A 21,505-nucleotide genomic window follows, 5' to 3' on the forward strand; every position below is an offset into this window, starting at 1 on the left:
ATTAGGTCCAGTCGTGACCGACTCTGGGGTTGCGCGCTCATCTCGCATTATTGGCCGAGGGAGCCGGCGTACAGCTTCCAGGTCATGTGGCCAGCATGACAAAGCCGCTTCTGGCGAACCAGAGCAGCACATGGAAACGCTGTTTACCTTCCCGCTGTAGCTGTTCCTATTTATCTACTTGCATTTAGACGTGCTTTCGTACTGCTAGGTTGGCAGGAGCTGGGACCAAGCAACGGGAGCTCACCCCGTCACAGGGATTCGAACCGCTGACCTTCTGATCAGCAAGCCCTAGGCTCAGTGGTTTAACCACAGCACCACCTGGGTCCCAACGGACACTTTAAAGGACTTTAATTGTGCAAACCAAAAGTTCCCTGCCACGTTCTTGAATCCGTCCCACGAAATAGTGGCAGTCTGAAGTCAACCCTCTCCCCTCCAATTTGATTGGAGTAGGGAGTACTTTCATATACTGTAGTCAAGGAAGCATGTAGGACCTGCAGTTCTCCACAGAGATCATTGTACATATTATCACTCAAACTGTGGATCACACCTCCGAAGCCTGGCTGACAATCACACATCCACCTTTAGAGGTTATTCTCAAACGATGCTGATGTTTAACATGCACATCCTTCCCTTCCTCATTAGCTGAGTGTCGCAGCTCAATTGCAAATCTGGCTACAGTCTAGAATCACCAGGTGATCTCCAGATTTTGTCAGGCTCCAACTTCCTTCATCCACAACGATGGTCAGAGGCAATGGAAAACACCACGTGGGCTACCCCTGATCTAAATCGACTTTAGAACCAGCAGGCAGGCAGGCAGGCAGGCAGGCAGGCAGGCAAGCTTATTCAAAGCCTCTGTCTCACCCCCTGCTATACCAATCCTCCCAAAAAGGTGTTATTTTTTTTTGGTGGCCCCACTATAACAGTGAAGCAAAGAGGTGCAGGTGCTTGCCACAGCTTGGAAATTTGGAATAACATTGCAGCCTAGTGGTCAGAAAGAGCAAGTGAAGGTGGATTTCACGTAAATGACTTATTAATTCTCCCCCTTCACATAATCAATGCTGGGCATTTTTAACATATCACAGAATCATAGAGTTGTCGAGTTGCCCCGTCCTTGACATTTGAACCCATTGGTTCAGGACCTACTTTCTATCAAACTGTCTCAACCTGATTAGTGTGAGATATGAGTGCGATGATGGGTTGGCCTCATCGGTGAGAGAGATCATCATATCATGGTCGGCTAACGCCGACCTTAAGCCAGGCAGCCCCCAGGTGATGAAGGGCTGACCCTCCACTGTCCACCTGCTTCAGAGGGTTCTTCGAGCTCAGAGTCTCACTTGACAACCGGACTGAACTTCTGCACTGGGCAAAAAAAGCAAAGAAACAACCCCTCTTGTGCTTAGCAAGCTTGAACATCAGGACTATGTACCCTGGCTTGTCTACTGACCAGTTGCAGGTCAACGACTCACAGAAGACAGGCATCATTGACCGTGAACAGAAAACACTCAACCTTGACCTTGTCGCTCTGCAGGAGACCAGACTCGCTGCAAATGGCTGCCTCTAAAAGAAGAACAACACCTTTTTCTGGCAAGGAAGCCGTCCAGAAAAACCATGTATTCATGGAGAAGGCTATGCAGGGAGGAAATTGCTTCTGTCTGCAATAGAACCACCAACTGAGGGCTCAGAACGCTCGATTTCCCCTCACCTCTCAGCCACCTCTGGTCCTGTTAACATCTTGAGCATTGACACTCCCACTGTGTGCTCTGGGCATACTGTTACAAAAGTTGGGTGCCTCCTAGACTTTCTTTCCAGGAAACACAGATCCCACTCCTAACGCCAGTGTTACAAAGGTTGGGTCCCTCTCTTCTTCTCTGCAGAGAAGCGGCCAAAGACCATGGGAATCACTCAGGGACTGTGTTCCTTTGGAGAATTGAGACATGGCAGAGACTGTTGTAGCTTTAAGAAATATGGCTTACTCACCTATTTACACCTTCAGTCTCCATGAAGGAAGTCCAGATCTTAAAGGTTAAGGTAAAGGGACCCCTGACCGTTAGATCCTGTCGCAGACAACTCTCGGGTTGCGGCGCTCATCTCGTGTTATTGGCCGAGGGAGCCGGCATACAGCTTCCGGGTCATGTGGCCAGCATGACAAAGCTGCTTCTGGCGAACCAGAGCAGCGCACAGAAACACTGTTTACCTTCCCACTGGAGTGGTACCTATTTATCTACTTGCACTTTGACGTGCTTTCGAACTGCTAGGTTGGCTGCTAGGTTGGCAGGAGCTGGGACCGAGCAACGGGAGCTCACCCCGTTGCGGGGATTCAGCATGGTTATTTCCAGAGGGGCTTATCCCTTACAGCAGAGCATCCAGCCTTCAGCCAACCATCCCAAGATGGATTCCATTCTTTCTTCTTCCTCATTCTTCCCAGAACACCTTCCTAGAAACTCTCTTTTCCTGTCACCTTGCACCTATTTACCCTGGCAACTTTCCAAATCTCCCAATCTCTGTTCACATGTCAGGGCAAGGGGAAGGGCAGTTCTCTGGCATTGCTATTGCCCTTCAATGGCCCTGTATTATTTCTTAATGGCCCTAGCTTGGCCAAGGTGTTTTGCATGGGTGAGCTCAGGAATTCCTCTGCATTTCTCCCTACACAGCCCAAATCAAAATCCTACCATTTTTCAATTTCTAGGGTTTTGGGGGTCCCCATCCCGAAATCTGTACAAACCAAGGAACTTGACCAGGCTGTCAGGAGGGTCTGGACTGTGAACACCTGTTCCTGCTGGGAGATTTCAGTGCCACAGCAATAAAACCATTAAAAACCTGTTAAAAGAGTTTCTTGGGAAGATGGACTGGTTTTTAAGCCACTCTGGAAACTGTAGCTCTGGGAAGGCAATAGGCTCTCCTCACAACTCTCAGCACTCTTAACAAACCACAGCTCCCAGAATTATTTGGGGGAAGAAACATTACAGTCATACCTCGGTTTAAGTACGCTTTGGTTTGAGTACTTTCAGTTTAAGTACTCCGCAGACCCGTCTGGAACGGATTAATCCACTTTCCATTACTTTCAATGGGAAAGTTCGCTTCAGGTTAAGTACGCTTCAAGTTAAATACAGACTTCCAGAAGCAATTACATTCATACTTCGGGTTAAGTACGCTTCAGGTTAAGTACTCCGCGGACCGTCTGGAACGGATTAATCCACTTTCCATTACTTTCAATGGGAAAGTTCGCTTCAGGTTAAGTACGCTTCAGGTTAAGTACAGATAGGGTTGCCAGACTCCATAGTGGACAGGACTTCTGTGCCTTTAATTGCCCTGCTCTCTTTTGAGTCTGGAAACCTTAAAGAGAAACCAGCAGACCCTTTGTTTAGTTTCCAAGCATTGTTTAATTTTCCCTTGCATTCTGGACAAAAGTCCCTCTCCAAGCTGCTGCTTCCCCAGGGAAGGGAGCTGCTGGCAGGCCCCCACACTTCGGGGTCCCCTGCCTAATTCCTCTCCTCCCTTCCCTGCCAGGCTGCGCTTAAAATGACAAAACATAAATTTGTGCCTTTAGATGCGTAGTCCAGTTTTGGCACGGAGGCACCCAAATGTTGCAAGACCTTTAGGCAGGCAGCGGAGAAATTCCCACCCCGTGAAAAGGCAGAGCTGCCTGCCTGAGATAAGCCTTTCCTCAAACAGGCAATAGAGGGGGTGTTATCCTATCATCTCATCTAAGTCAGGAAAAGCCTCGCTTTCCGTGGGTCACTGAGCCTTTTGAAAGCCAGGTGGTGGTAACATTTCACGGAGGCAGCTAATTTAGGTCTCTCACTCTCTCCCTGTTTTGGAAGCTGATTGGATAATCTCACTTTCTTTGGAAAGGTTTTTTTTTAAACTCAGCTGGGTGACTCATATCATGTGATCCCTGCAAGTTTTAAACTTGCAAAGTGGTGCAACAACTGTAAGGGAAATTAAGGAGAGAACATTGACAGCTGTCATGCCTTCCATGGATCTTTCGCCTAAACCAGAAGATTATATCTTGCAGGGTCCTGTTTTCAACCCAGTGAGTGATAATTTTTATTTCCTTTCATTTTCTGCCTGCCCTGATGAGTTGTAGATACGGTACCTTTGGTGGGAAATACCCTAATTTCATAATCAAGTATAATTCTAAGGAAGGTGGGGGAGAGAGAGAGAGAGAGAGAGAGAGAGAGAGAGAGAGAAGGAAGGAGAAATAGTCTGCCATGCTACCTTTCTAGGTTTTAGTGGACAGTCTGGAAATGTGATTTTTTTAAAATAAAAAAAGTTAACCAAACACCTGTTTGCTTCTGAGTTAGCTGTGGGCGGCTCATGCAGGCAGCTAAGATTAGGGCTGCCAAATGTCCGTTTTTTTAAAAAAAGAACCAGGATCTGCAGAAATTTACAAGCAGGACCAACTGCACTTGGCTGCAGGTCAGAAAACTGTGTTGTTCATTATGTTACGTAAAGCTGATTATAAATAAGGAACAGTAGAAGGGCCCTGCTCAAAACGAGTGGCTTTTTAAATGGTAGGCTTGCCATTCCATTTTGTTTTTCGACTAGCCTTCCTCATGTGCTTCGAGCTGATGCTGAAACTCTTCTCCCCCCCCCCCCGCCCCCATCCATGCTGGAGCAATAAATTGCATGACTGATTTGTCAGCCCAGAGAGCATCACCCCAGGCTCTCTTCTCCTGGCAGCTAGAGAGGTCCAACTGCAGACATCCCCTACCAGCTCTGCAAAGTGATATTGCTTGTGCCCTGCAGCTGTTTTGGACTACAAATCCCATCAGCCCCTGCATCGTATGGCTCTGCCGGTGTGGTCTGATGGGAGTTGTAGTCTAAAACATCTGGTAAAAAAGTAAAGGACCCCTGACAGTTATGTCCAGTCGCGAACGACTCTGGGGTTGCAGCGCTCATCTCGCTTTACTAGTTAAGGGAGTCAGCGTTTGTCCACAGACAGTTTTTCCAGGTTATGTGGCCAGCATGACTAAGCTAAGGTTACCAGACGCCCCCGTTTCCTGGGGACAGTCCCCGGATTTACAAATCAGTCCCCATACAAAATCCATTGAAGATGAAAAGTGTCCCCGGATTCATTGAAAAAAATCTGGTCACCTTAGACTAAGCCACTTCTGGCGAAACCAGAGCAGTGCATGGAAACACCATTTACCTTCCCGCCGGAGCGGTACCTATTTATCTACTTAAACTTTGATGTGCTTTCGAACTGCTAGGTTGGTAGAAGGCAACAAAGCTGTCAAAGGCATCCCTCGGTCTCCTAATTATTCCCCCTTTGCATTTGACTTGGGGCGGGGGATGATTCCAGCATCAAGAAACTCACCCATCTATTTCCTGACCTGGCAAAGGAACTCAGGATCTTGGTAGCCTTCAGGAGTGAGTGGAGGACAAGCATTAGCTGGGATCTGGTGTCTCGCTGCTGCCTGACCAGCATGCTCTGGATTCCGAAATCCGCAACCCCATCATGGTTGGTTCACTCTTGGGGCATTTCTGGAGCATGTGCAGAGTGCCGGCTGAACCAAGCACCTCTGTAGCACTGGGCAGGAAGGGCGTCTCATTTGCCCAGCCAAGCCTTTAATGCTTGACTCTGTGCTCTCCTGTGTCCATTTTTCAGATCGTTCCTTACATCACCTCCATCTTTGGCAGCTTGGCGCCTGGGAAAATGGTTTCCATCCAGGGAGCAACCCCAGTGGAAGCGGAAAGGTAAAAAAAAAAAGAGAGAGCGATCACATTGTTTAAAGAGAGGAGTTCTGAGAGCTTTTATCCTTCCAGTGTGTTAATCTTTCCGGAGGAAGGAGAAAGGAAAAGGGGAGAGGAAGGAGGCTTTCCTGCTGAATCACGCCAAGGATAATGCCAAGGTTGCAGGTTCCATCCCCATATTGGAAAACTGCATATTCCTGCATTGCGTGGGGTTGGACTAGATGATCCTTAGGGTGCCTTTCAGCTATACAATTTGAAGATTCTATTCTTCTGCTTCTGACAGGTGTCATTTCCAGGAAACCCACGTGGGGCACAAAAATGAGGGCAGCCCCCAGTCATTTGTCCCCACCACAACTGGTATTTGGAAGCAGACTGCCTCTGAACATGGAAGTTCTCTGTCCTAAGAGCCACGGATAAACTTCTATCATCCTCAGTTAACGTCTGATCGTTTTTAGTGCTCTGTTTACTGTGTTTTAATCTCATGTGTGCTGATTTTGCACAATATTTTCTGTTGTAAGTTGACTTCTTTTGGCATAAAGTGATGGAGAAAAATGAATAGCAGTGAGCACCTCTTGCAGCAGTGAACTCTGTAAATTAGCTCTGTGAAGAAGTCCATTCATTTTTCTGTGTCTGTCCAGTACCTGCTACTACCCACAGTTTTGGCCATAAAGGTCTTACTCAACACAGGTCATTCTGGCCTCCCTTAACCACCTTCTGTTCAAACCTCAGACTCCTCCAAATAAATTGGTTGGTAAACTCAAAACAGTATTTTGCCAGCTCCATATGAAATTTAAGAATAGTTGCAGGGTGCTAAGCAACAGGTGCTAAAAACATATTTTACACAATTCCAGTACAGATGCAAACTGACTAGGAAAGATCTTGGAAGAGGAGAGTCTTCAGTAGGTTCTGCAAAGACAACTGATTATGTAATACACGTCGATGTATTTGTAATAACCTTGACTCTGCTTTATGTTCTGTGATCTATATTTCACTGAATGAAACAGGTTTTTGGTTTGATGTCCTCCATTCAAAAAGAATATGAAAGGAATTCACTTCTTTAAATTATTCTTCCTGTTTTTCCCCACTCTTGATTCAGGTTTCAAGTTGACTTCCAGGCCGGCTCCAGCTTGGCCCCACGGGCTGATATTGGCCTCCACTTCAACCCCCGGTTCCGTTCGCGTCCCTACACAATCTGCAACTCGCTAAGCAACGGGCTCTGGATGGAGGAGGTGAAATTCCCCCACCTGCCCTTGAAAAGCGGCGACTCTTTCCTACTGCTGTTTCTCTTTGAACAAGATCATGTGAAGGTGAGGAGGTTCACAGGAGAGACACGCCTGGCTCCTGGTCCAGGCTAAAGGCCCATCTAGCTCACAATCTTGTTTCCACAAACTAGACTTTGTTTTTCTCTTCCTTAGGTGAGCGTAAATGGACAGCACTATCTCCAATATATGTTCAGCTTGCCACTGGCCCGAATGAACACACTGAGAATATCTGGCGATGTCATCCTGAAAGCCATAGCCTTTTTCCCTCAAAATGTACAGTATTGTATTGAGCAATTTTTTCACCTCTCTTTAAAATATACATATTGGCGGGGGTAGGGTGGGGTGGTATGAGGGAAACATCACCAGCTGAGGTTAATAATGAAAGTATTTCCTCAATCCAGACTCCTATAAATTAATATAGGCAGTCCATATATCCAAATAGATATCCAAATAGGACTGCCTAGAAAGGGCAGTGAGATCCTAGAATCTTAGAGTTGGAAGGGATCCAAGGGTCATCTAGTCCAACCCCCAAGGGTCATCTAGTCCAACTGAGGCATAGGGTGCTTATACTTCCACATACAGCCATAGCTCGGTTTAAGTACGCTTCGGTTTGAGTACTTTCAGTTTAAGTACTCTGCGGACCAGCCTGGAACGGATTAATCCACTTTCCATTACTTTCAATGGGAAAGTTCGCTTCAGGTTAAGTACACTTCAGGTTAAGTACAGACTTCCGGAACCAATTGTGTACTTAAACCGAGGTACCACTGTATTTCACATTCTGTTAAGAGTCGGGGCAGTTCAGCCAATATGTATGCAACTTTTAATGCCTAAGAAGTCCATAAAATTAGGATCCAGAGTGGGGGGTGTTCCCTCCCTCCCTGATATCAGAACTCCATTTTTTGTGTACTAAGGTGATTAGCAGTAGGTTCAAGAAGTATTTCTTGATGCAAATGTTATAGAATTATTATTTTTTTTAAAAAGAACTTTCCTGAGGAGAAAATTTAGAAGGAAAGCGAATGTGACAAAGGAAGCAAACGACACCATGGGAGAGGCCTACTTCCCAAAGTATTCATCCCACCTTTGACCTGTAGGTGGAGCTGTCGCCCAACCTGATAGCCCTGTGGTGCCAATTGTGTGGCTCACTCACTGAGACAAGATGTGGGGATGTGGCTTCTAGCTGGGACGGCTGTAAAAAGAATGGGAAAACTTAAGGACGAGGTGGCCTGCCACATGGCTAGTAAATGGAACCACAGGCAGTGTATTTCTGATTTGTGCTGGCTGGGGAGAGCTAAACACTGGGAAAGGGGCCTTGGGTTCCTGCAGGCATTTTGTTGGCCACTGTCAAAATAAGATGTTGGAGATCAGCAACAGCCTCTCCCAACTGGGCACCCTCCAGGTGTTTGGGACTAAAACACGGCTAGGGCTTAGGGGAGTTGTAGTCCCAAATATGTGGAGAACCTTAGTTGGGGGGAGGCTGCTGTAAGCTATCTTTGGGGTAATAAATAAACCCACATCCCCCATTCCTGCAAAACAAATAAAAATCCAGGTTTATGCAAAGCTTCAAACACTTGTATTTTGAATTATGCAAGGGGAGTGGTTTGCAGAAGATGCTAAGGGAAGCCATGGGGCTGGGAGAGTGCCCTGGGTATTCCCCACATTGGAAGCTCCTGCTGTCAGATTTACGACCTGTTGTTGATCCGTGCTGCGTCTTATTCTGTCCTCTCTCTTCTTGTGTGCAGCCTTTTGATATCTGTAGAACAGAATACCCTGTTGCCCCAGTAAGTATATATTTATTTATTGAATTTACATTCCTCCTTGCTCCCCACAGAGCCCACGGCGACAAGCAGAGGTAGTATTTTAAACAGTAATCTCCCTCTTGGATTACTGCAATGTGCTCTACCTTTGAAGGTAACTCAGAAGCTACAACTAATCCAGAATGTGGCAGCTAGACTGGTGACTGGGAGTGGCCGCCAAGACCATATAATACCAGTCCTGAAAGATCTACATTGGCTCCCAGCACGTTTCTGAGCACAATTCAAAGTGTTAGTGCTGAGCTTTAAAGCCCTAAACGGCCTTGGCTCAGTATACTTGAAGGAGCGTCTCCACCCCCATCATTCAGCCCGGACACTGAGGTCCAGCACCGAGGGCCTTCTGGCGGTTCCCTCACTGCGAGAAGTGAGGTTACAGGAAACCAGGCAGAGGGCCTTCTTGGTAGTGGCTCCCGCCCTGTAGAACACCCTCCCATAAGATGTCAAGGAAATAAACAACTATCTGACTTTTAGAAGACATCTGAAGGCAGCCCTGTATAGGGAAGCTTTTAATGTTTGATGTTTTATTGTGTTTTGATATTTTGCTGGAAGAGAGTAGCTGGGGCTGCGCGGCATGCAGTCTAATCAATCAGTGCATAATTTTGTGTGTGAAATAAAAAGTAGATAAACATTGGGGAAGTATCACAGAATAGCTCATAAAGGGGGAATATGTGGGCGGTCCTGCACAAACCCACTAATAATGCACTATTATGACATCTGTGACATGTTGAAGAGGATATCGCCACCCCCCAAAAAACCATCATCTTCAATAGTCCCCGTCTCTCTATCCCACCTCCTGCCCAATTCCAATCCCATTTTCAAGCCAGTGCATGGGAGTCTTATCCTGATTTTTGTCTCTCTCCGCCCCGCCCCCGCTTTCTTTCTTTTTTTCCATAGCATTTATTCAAGAGCAGAGCTGTTCTGGTGAGTCTAAATACACCCGTTGCCTTTATTTTCTCCTGTGGCTTAGTGGGGCAGCTTCTGCAGCTGCTAACTTGCTCCTTGCTCTTTCTCTCACTTTGCAGGATGTCCCCCTTTCCCATCTGCTCCCTGAGAGCCTCAGGCCGAGAGACACAATGACAGTGAGAGGCTTGGTGCGTCAGGACCCCAAAGAGTAAGTAGGCCCCCCATTACCCCCCCTTGCACTTGCTGCACACTTTTTTTGTGGTAGATCTTACAGTCAGGGCTTGGCAAACGGGGCTTGGCAAAACTCTGTTCTGATTGATGTAGAAATATAAGGAGCTGCTTTATAAGTCAGACCACTGGTCCATCTAGCTCTGTATTACTGTGTGTGATACAATTTACTACCCGCTCTCCACCCTTAGGTGAAATTGTTTCCCTTCTTTCCTTTGCTTTTTCCTTACTTCCTTTTTCCCCCGGTTCTCTTTTCTTCTCTTTCCCTCCCCCCCCCTCTCTCTCCTTCTCTTTCTTTTCTTTTCTGTGGTGTCCTCTATCTTATATACCAGTCTTTGGTATTACTGTTATTACTATTGGTTTTGTTTTAATGCACCTCTCTCCATTGGTTTGCTGTGTGTAGGTGTGTTTTGCATTTTCCATTTACAATTGTACCTTGGTTTTCAAACGCCTGGGAAGTCGAATGTTTTGGTTCTGAGCGATCGAAAACTGGAAGTGATCGTTCCGGTTTTCAAAGGTTCTTTGGAACCTGTCAGGGGATTGTTGCGGCTACTCTCGAGTAAAGACGCTCCAGTCCGATCTGTCTTTTAAGGTTTTATTGTGCATACTATTTACAGTGCAGAGATAGCAGAAAACATGACCTCCTAGTCACTCGCAGAATCTGGCAATGGCGCCCTTCTGCTTTGGGGCCAGCATAATAGCTTGGCGACCCTGAAACGCAGCCCCCTAAACCTGCGTTTGGGCGCGCGCCTCAATTCAGGCGCCAGAAGCGGCTGCGCTCCCTCTTCCACCTGTTGGCTAGGCGGGCAGTGCAGGGGCTCGGATGCCTCACTGAGCCCTCCCTCCATTCCACTCCATTCCTCATCCCCCCCCCCCGCCTGACCCGCTGTGCTGTTACCGCTGTCGCTGGGCGAAGTGCTGGTCAGGATGAGGGCGGGGAGGCTCCCTGTAGGGAATCCCCCTGACAGAACCCGAACGTTCTACTCGACTTCTGCAGCTTCTGATTGGCTGCAGGAGCTTCCTGCAGCCAATTGGAAGCCGCGCCTTGGATTCCGAACATTTTTGAAGTTGAACGGACTTCCTGAACGGATTCCATTCGACTTCCGGGGTACAGTACCACTGTATTGCTAATGTAGTTTCTCATGGACGGCATAAGGGTGTTTGAGTGTGGGGTCACATCTGAGGAAAAGTGCTGTCTTCCATTTGCTTTCAACCTTTTCTTGTTGGGGCAACCCTTCCTCCCCCTCGCAAAAAAGCAACGACGAGACAGCACTAAGATGTCTGAACTACATGACAATGACAAAGGAGTTCCTCTGAGCTTTATTTAATTAACAGATTTTTTAAAAATGGAACAAATGCTTGAGTCCTCGGACTTTGGTTCCACCCAAGAAATCCAGAATTCTTCAAGAATCCTGAGAGTATTTTGTATGCGGAGGACAACAGCTTTGCAACACCCCTTCCCTTGCAGCCTGTTTCCCAAATTACCTTTATTAACAGATTCAGCCATGGTGACTCTTGCAGGTTCTGCATCAGCTTGAAGAAAGACCCTTCCCACGTCTCCTTCAGCATCCGCGTTTGCTTCACGGACCGGACGGTGTCATGGCGCTCGTTTTCGGACAGAGGCCAGGAGTCCGGGGGGACGGTGGTTGAGGGCTTCCCCTTCCACCCCCAGCGATACTTTGAGGTAAGAAGAGACGTTGACCGTCTTAAGTTCTAGTTTCCCAGAAAACCTCAAACAGGCCTGGTTCATGTGATATACTGAGAGTTATGCTCAAGGGGGCAGTGGTGGCGTTGTGGTTAGAGTCGTGGTTAGACTACTAGGAAATGGGAGACCAGAGTACTATTCCCCACTCGGCCACAAAGCTCACTGGGTGCGACCCTCACAGGGTTGTGGTGTGTTGAGCATACAGGTGAAACTACCGGTATGCCCCACAAATAACCCAGAGATGCATCTATATATATATAAAAATGTAAAAATCGTGAAACTGCGTTTGACACTTTTCTCCGTAACCGCTTGACCGATCGTCCTGAAATTTTGACACAACGATCCAGGCCACTCCAAGAGCGTTGTTGGGGGCAAAAATCCCTCAAATCGCACACCTGCGCAGGTACAGACCTGCTTTTCCACCAACTCAAACAGCGCCCTCAAGTGGCGTAATACCCTCCTCCACCCCCTCCCTCCTTGTGAAATATAAGCCACACCCACAAACCAAATGACATCATCATCAACCAAGCAAATGAAATCAGCAAGGCAGCCATTATCCCCACTAGGCCCGGGGGGGGGATAACCCACAGCAATGCACTTGGGGGCACGGCAAGGGGTTTTTACTTTACAATTTAGCAGCAATACCCCCCCCAAAAAATACCATCCTTCAAAACGTCATGAGATACGCTGGTCACGGGGGGGGGGGAGATCATGGATCGGGACACGTGGGGCCAGTCACAGGGATTAGCCACAACAATGCACCACACCCACAAACCCCGCCTCCACCACAAGATCCTGTAAAACAGGGGGACTCTGAGGCTCAGGGGGATCTGAAGGGGGTCTATTACCAGACAACCCACAGAGTCAGGCCAGGGCCAAGGAATGGAGATATAGGGCGGAGGCCTCGGGTCACATTTAAATACTAGCCCAAGCCAAGGCCTCGCTTCTACTTTACAGCCTAAAGCAGGCATCCCCAAACTGCAGCCCTCCAGATGTTTTGGCCTACAACTCCCATGATCCCTAGCTAACAGGACCAGTGATCAGGGATGATGGGAATTGTAGTCTGAAACATCTGGAGGGCTGAAGTTTGGGGGTGCCTGGCCTAAAGACTAGGCCTAGGCTCCATTTTACAGACTAGGTCTCAGCTCTATAACCCTTTAAATACTATCCCGAAAGGAGCCCTGGGTGGGAGGTGGGGGGAGGAGGAGCCCAAATAGGTCATGGGCTGACGTAGGGTAGGGGGAGCAACTGTCCAACAGCCACTAAAACAGCCATTCCACCCCAAGCCCAACCAAAGCCTGTCCCGGCGGCTGCATTAATAAACGTCTGACAGCATTAGGCAGTCGTTCATCATTTCTCCTAACACGCACTTGGGGGCACAGCGAGGGGTTTTCGCTTTATAATTTAGTGACCGTTGTGTCACATGCGAGGCTACGGCGGCCATTTTAAGTAAGGGCAGTCGTGCCCCTTTTAAACTAGGCTTTACCGTGTTTCTCTGAAAATAAGACACTGTCTTATATTTATTATTCCTAAAAAAACCCCACATTGGCTTATTTTCATGAGATGTCTTATTTTTTATTACGCGTCCAGCCTTGCCTCTTCCTTGGGGCCCTCCAGAACTGCGCCTATCACTATGTCTTATTTTTGGGGTATGGCTTATATTGCGCAAATGCTTAGAAATCCTGCTATGGCTTATTTGATGGGTATGTCTTATTTTAGGAGAAACAACTGATTGTAAGCCTCTGTGTCTTTTTAAAAACAACAACAACAACCATGCACTTTCTCTCCCCAGTTTAAGCCCTCGGATATTTCCAGTGGCCACCCCCCCCCATTTACAATCCCCTACCTTCCCCTTGCCACTTCCTGGGTTTTTTATGGAACTGAACAACTCAGGTACTTCAGAACGCGCCTTCTGCTGCCAGGCCCTTGCAGGGCCAGACAAGAGGCCTGGGCCAGGTAGATAAGATAATGTGTCCCTGTTTTTAACCCTTTTGTTACTTTTTTCATTTTACTGATTGTGAATATGCAGACTGAGACCCCCTTTAGATTTGGAGGCCCGCGCCAAGTGGCCCATATGACCCCCCCTCCATCTGTCTGGGCCTGTCTGTTGCTACGGGGCTATGGGGCTTCGCTATTTGACACCCCCTCTCGGGATTTTTTAAGTAGTTCTCTGCCTCCCAGGGCACATCATCACCCCCGATCCTTAATCTAAATATATAGAAATGCTCACGATGCGTGCACAGGGGCCAATGTATGGAGATACAGGGGGGAGGGGACAACAGAGGGCTCAGACAAAAGTAAATACTGGGAAATGGAACCCAGAAACTGACAGCTCCTTCTCCAAGGCTGGGGGCCAATGTAGGAAGATACCGGGGGTAGGGGCCAACACTCCCCAGGAACAACAGAGGGCTCAGACAGAAGTGCATGCTGGGAAATAAAACCCAGAACCTAACAGTTCCTTCTCCAAGGGTGGGGGCCAAGGTATAGAGATACATGGGGGAGGGGCCAACACTCCCCAGGGACAACAGAGGAAAAGGTATCCTACCGAAACACAGGGATGAGCCGGGGTGGAGGGAGGAGGAGCCGGATATGTCATGGATCGGGACAGGGTGGGGTGGGGATCACAGAAAAGAACCACAGCAACGCGTGGCCAGGTCAGCTAGCTTTAAATAAAAGGACACATTCTACTCATGTAAAAACACGCTGATTCCCGGACCGTCCACAGGCCGGATTTAGAAGGCAATTGGGCCGTATCCATCCCCCGGGCCTTAGTTTGGGAACTCCTGGTCTATGTTATAGTTTTGTCCACATGCATAAACCCTTATATATTAACATGAATGCCCCTTAGGCCTGTCTGAATAGGAATCACAGAATTCCATAGAGTTGGAAAGGGACCCCACGGGTCATCTAGTCCAGGGGTGGCCAACTCCCAAGAGACTGTGATCTACTCACAGAGTTAAAAACTGGCGGTGATCTACCCTGTTTTGGGGGGTTCAGGTCAAAGTTGTAGAGCTTTTTAGGGGGGAGGAAACCCCCATTTCTTTGGGGTGTAGGGCAAAAATGTTGAGCTTTTTTTAGGGAAGCCAAAGTTGTTGAGCTTCTTTGGGGGAAGCCAGTGATCTACCACAGACATCCAGTGATCTACTGGTAGATCACGATCTACCTGTTGGACGTGCCTTATCTAGTCCAACCCCCTGCAATGCAGGAATCCTGCCAACAAGCTGTCCCTGGGTGGGCTCAAACCACAAACCTTTTGCTTAACTGCCCGGTGCAGCGACCCATTACACCACAGGAGAGAAAGGTCTTACCCTGACCATGGGAGGATAACAAAAGAAAGAGCCATTCTAGCCTCTCTTGAGAGGGAATCCTGCACTCTGGGAGCAGCCACAGAAAAGGCTCATTCTCAGGTCCCCACTAACCATGACTCTGATGTTGATGGGACTGAGAGAGGATGTCCTCACCCAAGGATGTTAGCACTGGTTGGGGAGGTACAGTCTTTCAGGCTGCCTGGACTCCAACCGAAAACATGTGGACACTGCAAGAAACTTGCATGCTTGAGAGCACCCACCCTATAATACGCTTGGGGGGAAAGTTGGACTTTGTGGCACCAGGGAAAGTGAATCTTTGCTGACGAAGAATAGTCGAAACAGGGCGTTGTCCTGATTTTTACTGGAATTTACCTTTATTTGCCTTCAACATTGGGATTGATTCCCATTTAAACTCCGCATCACATCAATAAAACCTTGTGAAGATTTATTTGAAATCCATCTTCTTTTGGCCTAAGTTCTTGCAATTTATCGTTTATTCCTGGACTTTCCCAAGAACTCCAATTTCTACTACTTTCTTAGATGTGGCACAACACTAAGAGCCCATGCTCAAGTTGCAGTATGCTTTGCCCCAGGGACGGAATGTAAGAAGAGATTGTTGCATTAGGCAATGGCCAATCTAGTCCAGCATCCTCTTCGGACAGGTGGCCCCAGCCAACCAGTTGTGGTCTTTGGACACGCCTTCCTTGCTAATGCCTTTTTCTCCCCCAGCTGCTCTTCCTCTGCCAAGAAGACCACCTGCAGCTGGCCCTGAATGGGACCCCACTTGGCCCTCGGTGCATCCCTCACCCCGCCACTGACGCCATCACGGAGCTGGCCGTGGATGGAGACGTTGTGCTTTACAGCACCCAGATTCGGTCTTCTCTCCCGAGCAGCAGCAGCGCGGCTGCTTTGAACATCCAAAGATAAGAACTGAGAAAGACAAGCAAACCCACCAACCGTTCCTGACATGGATTGCTTCAGAAGAAGCGCATGTCTGAATGCTCCCCATGCACAAAAGCTTCCCCACCCAGCCTATAGCATTGCAGAGATGCCGGGTCTCCAATCCATCTCTCTTCTGCTAGCTTTCCATGGGTGGGGAGTTTGGGGTGTCGGGGGAGCCATTTCTTTTCACGTTCTTCTCACACTGACCCACCCACCCACTCGCCATCTGCGTTATGAAGTACTGTAGGAGGAAGACCGTATTTTCTGTTTCTGCCCTGAATGTTGGCTTCCTTCGAGGAAATGCAGGACTTGAAGCTGTTGTTCTTTTCCCCTTCAGGAGAAAATATATGCTGTGACCGTACATCACCCTGGAGTTTTAAATCTCTATAAGCATTAATAAAATCACATAGTGTATACCATGATTATTATTTTTTCATGCCATCCTGGCCTTCAAAGGAACTTAGGAGCAACAGGAATTAAATAATTACAGAGCTGGAGGGGACCCCCAAGGGTCATCTAGTCTGACCCCTGCAATGCAGGAATCTCAAAACATGGTTCCCCCCTCCAGTTTAAAACCATATGAGACCTTGCACCACAGCACCAGCCTATTAGTATGTATTTCATTAAATTTATACACAGGCTGATTGTTGTTGCTTTTCAAACAAACCCTCAAAACAGTTTACAAATAGATAAAACCATAATATTAATTATCAGTAAGAAAAATCAACAACAATAATTTAAGACTTTCTAAAACCAGCAATAGACTAAAAACAGATCAAAACTCACATCAACTTTCTAAACATCTGGATAGGGTTGTCCTCGTAACACTAGAAGTCGGATGTGGCTGAAGGTTGGAAGATTCAGGACAGATAAATGAAAATTCTTCACTCAGCGCATTTTTAAACTGTGGAACTCCCTCCCACAGGAGACAGCAACGGCCACCAACTTGGATGGCTTTAAAAGAGGACTGGGCAAATTCACGGAAGAGAGGACGATCAAGTTTATTGTTGATTTTAATTATTTTTGAATGTTTTAAGTAGTTGTTTTCATGGATAATTTCTGTTGTATTATTTTTGTAAACCACATTGATATTTTTTTTGGGGGGGGGGGTGTCACAGTCAAGTGGTATATAAATTTTATTAAATAAATAAAGTTATTGGGCCATTTCCTCTGGTATGAAGGAAGACTGGGTGGCCTAGTTGAGAGAGAAAGAGAAAGAGAGAGAATGAGAACTGGGTGGTTACTTGTCAGATTCAGTTTAGCATCAGGCACCGTTGTTTCTCCTGATTTTAAGACGTTTATCTGTAAAAGAACAGCCAAAAAGTGAAAACAAACACGGAAACTTGATAACAGGTTAATAACAGTTTCTAATCTGATCTGGCCAGTTGCAAAAGGTCAGGTTGGAAACAGGAGCTTCCTTGACTCTGGGTGATTGTGGCACTGGGAGGCGGATACAGGTGTCACCTGATTTTTATTTGATGCACAGTGACCACTTCTGCGACAGGCGAACAATGCATCCATTACAAGTTCTCTTCCTGAATTATGCACTCTGGTAGTCAGGGGCCAACTTTGAGGTTGCTTCCGCACGACTTAAGAAACTGAATTGTCGGGAAGCTGTGTTTACCCGTGCTCAAACTCTCTCTGTGACAACAGGAACTTTCAGGGCATGTGGTGCTTTTACAGGTCTGATATTTCCTTTTGGAAAGAGAGGACTATAGTGTTTAGCCATACAATACTTGTAATGATTTGCAGACATGCTCGGTGGAGGTTCAACTAGAACTGTCCCAGAATCCAATGCTCCTGCATGTGAGAGGGCAACCAAAATGGTCAAAGGCCTGGAAACGATGCCTTATGAGGAACGGCTTAGGGAGCTGGCTATGTTTAGCCTGGAGAAGAGAAGGTTAAGGGGTGATATGATAGCCATGTTCAAATATATAAAAGGATGTCAGATACTATGGAGGCGGGAGAAAGGTTGTTTTCTGCTGCTCCAGAAAAGCGGACACGGAGCAATGGATTCAAACTTCAAGAAAGAAGATTCCACCTAAACATTAGGAAGAACTTCCTGACAGTAAGAGCAGTTCGGCAGTGGAATTTGCTACCAAGGAGTGTGGTGGAGTCTCCTTCTTTGGAGGTATTTAAGCAGAGGCTTGACAGGCATATGTCAAGAATGCTTTGATTGTGTTTCCTGCTTGGCAGGGGGTTGGACTGGATGGCCCTTGTGGTCTCTTCCAACTCTATGATTCTATGATTCTATGTGATGTCCAGGGAAGATGCTGGTAGCTTTTTCCAGGGTCCTAAAACTCAGAATTGCAGAGCAATCCGAGAAATTGCTCAGCCCTCACCAGTATATTCGGTGCTATTCTTCTAGAAAAAAAGAGGTGCCGGAACTCACCATGAACAGAATAACAATGGCGCCTAGTTGAGAGGTGCTGGGACTGAGTTCCAGTGAGTTCCCACGGGTGGGAAAAGCCCCGAGTGGATTCTGCCTTTGACACGGAGACCCAGCATCACCAGCAAGGAGGAAGAAGAATCACTGCTCACTCAGACCTCATCAGAGTGTATGCAAATTAGGAATTATTATTTATTTGCTTGCTTGCTTGCCCGCCCTATTGTACATCACTTCACACTTACGTTGAACCACATCTGGCATTTAATACCCAGTTAAAAGAGAACCGTTTGGAGAGTGCGCTTGTGCTCAGCTCTGCTTGCAGGATTCCTATAGGCCGGCTACTGTGAGACCAGGACTAGATGGTCCACGGGCCTGATCCAGGATGCTCGCCTTATGTTCTCATGAGTTCCTTTCATTTTTACTGTCCACAAATGTAGCCACCACACTTGCTCATTTGCTGAATCAACAGATACTGATTCTCTGGACAAATATTCTCAGAGTGGTGTCACAGTCAATCCCTCTTTCCAGGGAACTCTGGGAATTGTAGCTCTGTGAAAGAAAGAGGGGAACTGCTAACAATTCTCAGCACCCTTAAACAGTTCAACAGTTCCCAGGATTTTTTTTGGGGGGGGGGAGAGGAGCCATGACAGTTTAAAGCGTTTTTGTGCTGCTTTAAATGCACAGTGCTGATGGGGTCTCGGCACCTAAGCATATCAAGTCAAAATTATTGCTGGGGAAACTCTAAAACGGGGACATGTTTACTTTGGATACTCAAGATGTATGTTGTGCACTTTATACCTCATGACAGCAGCCAGCACAGCACAAGTCAATCCATCAATGGGAGTTCTGTACGCAGCCCATTTACACACCTGGATCACCTGGGATCGATGTGCTTCCAGACGCAGCCAAGAATGTGTCTCCCTGTGTGCAAAGGACACGCTTCATTTACTCGATTCAAAGAAACACTGTTGTTCCGGCGTGTTTATAAAAGTTCGCTCAGGCGGCTTGAATTTTGACAGCATAAAAGCCTGCTGTAAGGACGGCTCTGGGTTTCAATTTCAATTCTGTAACGTCTGCAGAGTTACTGGGGGCAGACATTACTTTCGCCCTGTAAACACAGCCTTGGGAAGGGTCAGGTTGCTTGCCCGTGGAGCACGTCGAAGAACACAAGAAGAGCCAGCAGGATCGGGCCCATAGCCTATCTAGCCCAGCATCCTGTTCTCACAGTGGCCAACCAGATGCTTGTGGGAAACCTGCAAGCAGGACACAAGAGTCCCCTCCTGGGATTTCCAGCAACTGGGATTCAGAAGCGTTGTTCCCTCCAACTTTGGAGGCAGAGCATAGCACTGTGCCCTCTCCTTCTCCATGAATTTGTCCAATCCTCTTTTAAAGCCATCCAAGTTGGTGGCCATCATAGGGTAACCCTAAGTTCATAGGGTAACTAAGTGCTACCTGAAAAAGTCCTGATTATTTATTCTTCCAACATTCAGCTTCACTGATTGCCCACGACTTCCAGAGTTATGAGAGGAGGGGGATTTTTGTAAATCTATCAGCTTTCACTGTGCGATGCATAATTTTATAAACTTCAATCATGTAACCTCTTACTCGTCTTTTCTATCAATTAAAAAAAATACCAATTGCTGCAACCTTTCCTCATAGGGGAGTCTCTCCAGCCCCCTTCTCCAATTTTCTATACTGTAAATACATGTTGTCTTAATGTCGACTGACGTTTCACTGGTGTACGACACCCAGATATTTTACATGGCAGTACTGATATACTTTTATAAATAAATAAAGTAAGCAAACACTGTCATCCTCCCCTGATGGCCAGCCATGCTGGTGTGGGAGGAAATTACTTTGTTCAGTTGAAAAGGGAAAGGGAAAAAGACCTTTTCTATAAGTGTGGCATATATTTTATCTGCTTCTAAAAAATACTACTAGCCACAAGAGGTATGTTCTGCTAATCCAGGCATCCCCAAACTGCGGCCCTCCAGATGTTTTGGCCTACAACTCCCGTGATCCCTAGCTAACAGGACCAGTAGTCGGGGAAGATGGGAATTGTAGTCCAAAACATCTGGAGGGCCGAAGTTTGGGGGTGCCTGTGCTAATCCTTATGTTAGGTCCCCAGCTGTTGTTGGACTACAGCTCCCATCATCTCTGATCCCTGGTCCTGCTAGCTAGGGATGATGGGAGTTGTAGTCCAACAGCAGGCGGGGACCCAAGTTTGAGAAACACTGCTAACCAGCACACCACCCTGGTTTTCCTGCTGGCTCCAGAATGGGAAACTCTTACCAGCTAATGTAAGTAGCCTGAGAAATGTTTACATCAAAAGTTTACAGTAAAAAGAAAGTTGGTTTTCTCTCTCTCTCAGAGAGGAGAACTTGGGCATTTTCCGTTGGCACCTGTTTAGGAATTTTCTGCAAAATACAGTTGCTGTGCTGTTCCCCAACCACCAAGAAAGTATCACAATGGTTGGCAAAAAGAGAGAGCCCAATCTGTTCTTGTTAAGAGGACGAGACGGGGCCAGTCCTCCCAAGAGGCAGACTGAAGTTGTGGACATGAGCGGCAGAATCCCACAGATGCCATACCTACCCCCACAACCCTGCTAAGCCTGGCTTTGGCAGTGGGGTGATAGGGGATTGGCATATTCCCATTTCACCACCTAAGGTCAAATGGGAAGGTACCACACTGTGTCCTCCCACTGCCACCCCCCTTTTTCTGGGATTTGGGGAAGCTCGAACGCAAGATTTCATTGGGCTCCCATGAGATTTTGTGGGGCTCTCATGAGATCTTGCCAGAACTCTGAATTCGCCATGGCTGCTTCTCCTCGCTTCTCTAGCAGTGGTGGAATAGGGACATCTCTTGGATTCCCACCACTTCAGTCTGCCTTATGGACCTGCCAGCTGAGGCTGCCCCTGAGAGGACAGCATGCAAATTTGCTAGCATTTTTCTTTCTTATTGAAGGAAATCTAAGACACCTGGCCAACCTGGCAAATGCACTCAGGCCACCTTCTGTGATAAGAGTATTTCAGTCACATGGATGGACTTTCCCTGCCAATGTCTTTGCATTCTGATGAGGTTGTGCCAGAAAAGACAAAGACACACACACACACACACACACACACACACACACACACACATTGCCCATAGTTCCCTTCTCAGGAGCTTCAGGTATCTGAGCAACCCATAAAATTCTGAATACGTGGCAACCATTGCACCATTGCAACATCTCGCCCTTTCAGCCTGAAACAGAAAACAAA

General features: G+C 47.2%; 1 protein-coding gene across 7 annotated transcripts; it reads left to right on the plus strand.

Moving 5' to 3' along the window:
* The first annotated feature begins 3,642 nt into the window (after window positions 1-3,642).
* On the plus strand, window positions 3,643-16,270 carry LOC118076558 (galectin-12). Of its 7 annotated transcripts, none has more exons than XM_035099406.3 (9): window positions 3,643-4,033; window positions 5,612-5,700; window positions 6,794-7,004; window positions 7,113-7,232; window positions 8,699-8,737; window positions 9,665-9,691; window positions 9,793-9,881; window positions 11,423-11,585; window positions 15,644-16,270. In XM_035099406.3, exons 1-9 carry the CDS (start codon window positions 3,968-3,970, stop codon window positions 15,839-15,841), a joined length of 1,002 nt encoding a protein of 333 aa, XP_034955297.1. In that variant the 5' UTR covers window positions 3,643-3,967; the 3' UTR covers window positions 15,842-16,270. The 7 variants fall into 7 exon arrangements, with proteins under 7 accessions (XP_034955297.1, XP_088515225.1, XP_088515227.1 ...); XM_088659095.1 differs by having other exon boundaries at window positions 3,856-4,033; window positions 11,399-11,585; XM_088659099.1 differs by lacking the exon at window positions 7,113-7,232 and having other exon boundaries at window positions 3,852-4,033; window positions 11,399-11,585.
* The last annotated feature ends 5,235 nt before the right edge of the window (window positions 16,271-21,505 follow it).

The sequence above is a fragment of the Zootoca vivipara genome, chromosome 16, assembly GCF_965207765.1.
Source record: "Zootoca vivipara chromosome 16, rZooViv2.hap1.1, whole genome shotgun sequence".
In the NCBI taxonomy this organism is placed as follows: Eukaryota; Metazoa; Chordata; class Lepidosauria; order Squamata; family Lacertidae; genus Zootoca; species Zootoca vivipara.

What these genes read in the sequence shown, in the direction of transcription:
- LOC118076558 (XM_088659095.1), top strand. Translation starts at nt 3,968, where the DNA reads ATGCCTTCCATGGATCTTTCGCCTAAACCAGAAGATTATATCTTGCAG. An exon ending in TAGCCTTTTTCCCTCAAAAT is followed by an intron (nt 7,233 to 8,698) that starts GTACAGTATTGT and finishes TCTTGTGTGCAG; the next exon opens with CCTTTTGATATCTGTAGAAC. An exon ending in ACCCCCAGCGATACTTTGAG is followed by an intron (nt 11,586 to 15,643) that starts GTAAGAAGAGAC and finishes TTTCTCCCCCAG; the next exon opens with CTGCTCTTCCTCTGCCAAGA.